Below are 3659 nucleotides of genomic sequence, written 5' to 3'. Positions count from 1 at the left end.
CGCGTGAGGGGCCGCCTCGGGCCGAGTGAGCGCCGCCAAAATGTCGGATACCAAGGTAAAAGTTGCTGTCCGGGTCCGGCCCATGAACCGAAGAGGTGAGGACCTTTCCGCTCGTTTCTCTCCGGGGTCGGGCTGAGGACGGGGGCAACTTTGGAAACTGCGGGGCCGCGGGGCCGGGGGGCGAGCGCGCCGCGGAGGCCGGAGAGCCGGGCGGAGGGGAGCCTGCACCGGCCGCGCGTACCCGGGCGCCCGGGGTCCGGCTCCCGCTCGGCCGCCTCCCGGGAGACCCTGCACGGGCGGGATGCTCGACTTAGCAACGTTCGTGTTCCCTTGTGCTTTCAGAACTGGAACTCAACACCAAATGCGTGGTGGAGATGGAAGGGAATCAAACGGTCCTGCACCCTCCTCCTTCCAACACCAAACAGGGAGAAAGGTACAGCGGGCGCGGAGAGGGCGGGAGGAGGATCCGACCCCACTGTCTGCAAGTTTCAGCCAGAAAAATGGGAGTGCTCTTTCCTATTGTTAGGAGGGCGGCTTCAAGTTTGTCGCACGCTCCTGTCTGAAGCTGTTGCAAGTCCAAGTTCCTCTCCTCCCTTTCTCCCCCGCGCCCCCAAATAGAGCGACATCGGGCTGGGCACCCTGGCCAGAGCTTTGCACCAGTCACCTGTGTCCCCGGCCGGTTTCGAGGCACCCAGACAGCGAGGGGCCGGATGGGACACTAGAGATGATTATTAGTCTAATGGCCACATTTTTCGGATAAGAAAACGGAGACCTGAGTAGGCAAGTGACTATTCCAAGGCCTTGCTGGTGGAACTGAGTGCCCCAGGTCCCTTCCACCACTGCACTGTTTGCTTCTTCATTTGGCAGACTTGTTTTGGGACTTTGTTGTAAAATGAGGGGGGACCCCACAACAAAGAAAAACAGCCTTGCACGATGTAGGCTGTGGCCTGGACCATTTAAAATCCTTTTTTTTTTTTCTCTTTTTCTTTTTTGGTTGGTGCTAGAGTTGAGATAATGCCTGAATGTAATGCGCGAATTTTGATTTTCAAGCAAACAAAAGTGGTGTACGAACTGTGTAGACACTGGGGGGATGTTTAAAAGGGGGCTGCATTTACTAGATGGCAACATATTTGCATTTGAAAAGTTGTAACTGTTGTAGGATCCTTATTAATTCTGCTCTGTTCCACGCAGCAGTATGGGAAAATGCCCTAAAATAATTTGAATATTTGGCATTTTTCTGGTAAGCCCCTGAAAAGAAAATGGAATTCATTCAATATAGCAATGCGATAGCTTGTAAAAATAGGAAAGAGAAAACTGGAGATTTGGCAAAATTAATCCCTCTGAGACATGAGTATGAGTTTGTGTTTCTGAAAGTCACCTGTTGATTGATGTGCTACAATTTAGAGATTTTTGCTCTTCAGAGATTTTCACTGGAGATTCTGAAGTAGGGTTTGTTACTTTATTGCAAAAGGAAACAACCGCTACCATTCTATAATCATGTGGTGTTCAGACAGTTTTGCTAAATTTGGGGGAAGAAATTATCAGGGGGGAAAATTGGGTTTTTTTTTTTGCTTTTTGTGCTAAGGCTAGCAATTTTTACTCAGTTTGCAAACATTTTGCTACCTAGAGCAGATTGTTACTTTAATTAGTAAACAGCTAAGTTATATTTAAAATGTTGTGTTAAACTTTTCAATAATGGATGTATTCTTGGATAATATTTTTAGATACATTTTAAATATTTATAGTATTTTAGATACATTTATAGCAGTGTAGTAGTATATTTTGTGGTGATAGTAAGTAAACTTGTTGAGTAAATTAAAAATCTACAGATTAAATGACATCACCAACTCTTCCCCCTTTCACCCCCACCCAAAAAAAACCCCCCAAAAAACCCAGATATTTTTATATTGTTTCAGAAAAAAAATTACACTGGGCAGATTCTTCAAAGCAGTCTGGGAAACAGGTAGACTAGTCTAACTCCTGTTATGAAACTGCTGCTTCTATTTTCCATGCTGGTTTGGCACCTGCTTCTTGTCACTCTTAACCATAAGGAATGCTACTTTTAGCTACTATTTAATGAAATGAAGCTTTGTAATTTGTGAGGAGAAACAGATTTAATTTTGTGGCATTTGAGTAGAAATTACAACTGTAGACAGTTGGTTAGACATGCCAGATAACCAGTTGATCATTTTTAGGGCTGCCACTGTTACTAATCAGGATCTAAGTAAAGATTTGCAGGATAATTTTGGGATTTATCTGCTTGTTTATTGGAATAACCTCTTCTTTGGAGCTACAAGAATAGCATTGAAATATGGGTGCTCTCTTGTTCTGTCCTCCTGACGGATCTGATTCTTTGAGTGGTAGATGGGCTCTTTCTTTGGGGTTCTGCCTGGATACCCGTCATTCAGTTTACAAACCACCTGAGAGGAGTCAACACAACTGTGCTGCTTGTAGGTTAGGATTACTGTCTTGCAAGGACTGAGACACCAAATGCATTTTGATTTTCATTATGCAGCTTGGTTTCATATTTCTTCACCAGGTTTTTTTCTTAAAGCAACAGTGCATTTAAAAATAGAAACAATTCCTCCCTTGGGCTCTCTGTCAGGGTTGCTTAATTATGACAGTGCTTCATGTTATGTTTACAATTCATTTCTATCATTTGTTTTGGGATAGCGCTCAGGGCAAGGCAAGAATATTATTTTTCTTACCTAGAAGTGCAAAGTGTGAAGTACAAGAAGTCCTTAAATTAATATTGGCAAACCTGTGTCAAATTGAGAATTACTATTTTTCTGAAAATTGCAAGAAATTATTAATGTATTAACCATGAATAGAAATTCTAAGTTACTGGGTGAAAGTTTGCAGTCCTACCATTAAAAACAAATAAGAATGCTTTGATTTCCAGGAAAAGAAACTTAGCTTTCATAATTTTTCCCCTTTATGGAATCACAGCCGAGATTACATGGTGATGACGTAGAAGATGACAGGGCATCTGAGGTTAAAGATGTTTGTTTTGGTCCTGAAATTCTAAGATTATAATGCTCTGCACAGGTCCAGGTTAGTAGTTGGCATGTATACCATCACTGTTCTGAAACATTAAGACATATGAATTTGTTTCTTAAAATACCATTGCATTCCTATACAGGAGATATTTATGAAATTCAGATCGTGCAGGCAACATACTAGGCATAGAAGATCTAAAGGTAACTACAGGCCCAGTAACCATGGGCCTATAACCAGAGGCTCTTACCTTTCAGAGATGTGGGAAGAGGGAGGAAAAAATAGTTAAACTACAGTGCAACAGATTGTGTAGACAATACTTTTGCCATTACATGTGCCGTATTATTTGGAAATTACCTGTTTCCTCTTCCACTTCCTCTTTGTCTGTGAGCTCCATGAAGGCAGGTGCCTTGCCCTACTTACCTTTGGGTCCCATGCCCCTGAGCAGCATCTGGCTCAAAGTGGGTGCTCAGCAAATGTCTATACTGCTTAGGTTTCCAGTGTGATGGAGCACTGAGGAGGGGTTGTAGAAGTGACCCAGGGTCCTGGCAACCTGCAAAGACAGGTGGCATTTCTGTGGTCATGTGGGTGCTAAGAGTTAGGTTCACTTTTTTTTTTTTCTTTTTTTATTGTTAGTTTCAGGTGTACAGAACAATGCAATA

At 43.0% G+C, this 3659-nt stretch overlaps 1 protein-coding gene across 1 annotated transcript in view; it reads left to right on the top strand.

Annotated features, from left to right (window-relative positions):
- Positions 1–6: 6 nt before the first annotated feature.
- KIF13A (kinesin family member 13A) overlaps positions 7–3659 on the top strand; it is a gene marked incomplete at its 3' end in the record, with an annotated part of 189283 nt that continues 185630 nt past the window's right edge. Inside the window, exons 1-2 of the mRNA XM_019630384.1 lie at positions 7–95; positions 343–433. Of these exons, the coding sequence (XP_019485929.1) occupies positions 41–95; positions 343–433 (146 nt within the window). The remainder of the gene's footprint in view (positions 96–342; positions 434–3659) is intronic.

This window comes from Hipposideros armiger, unplaced genomic scaffold (assembly GCF_001890085.2).
Source record: "Hipposideros armiger isolate ML-2016 unplaced genomic scaffold, ASM189008v1 scaffold_907, whole genome shotgun sequence".
In the NCBI taxonomy this organism is placed as follows: Eukaryota; Metazoa; Chordata; class Mammalia; order Chiroptera; family Hipposideridae; genus Hipposideros; species Hipposideros armiger.
This window is presented reverse-complemented; position numbering and strand designations above follow the sequence as displayed.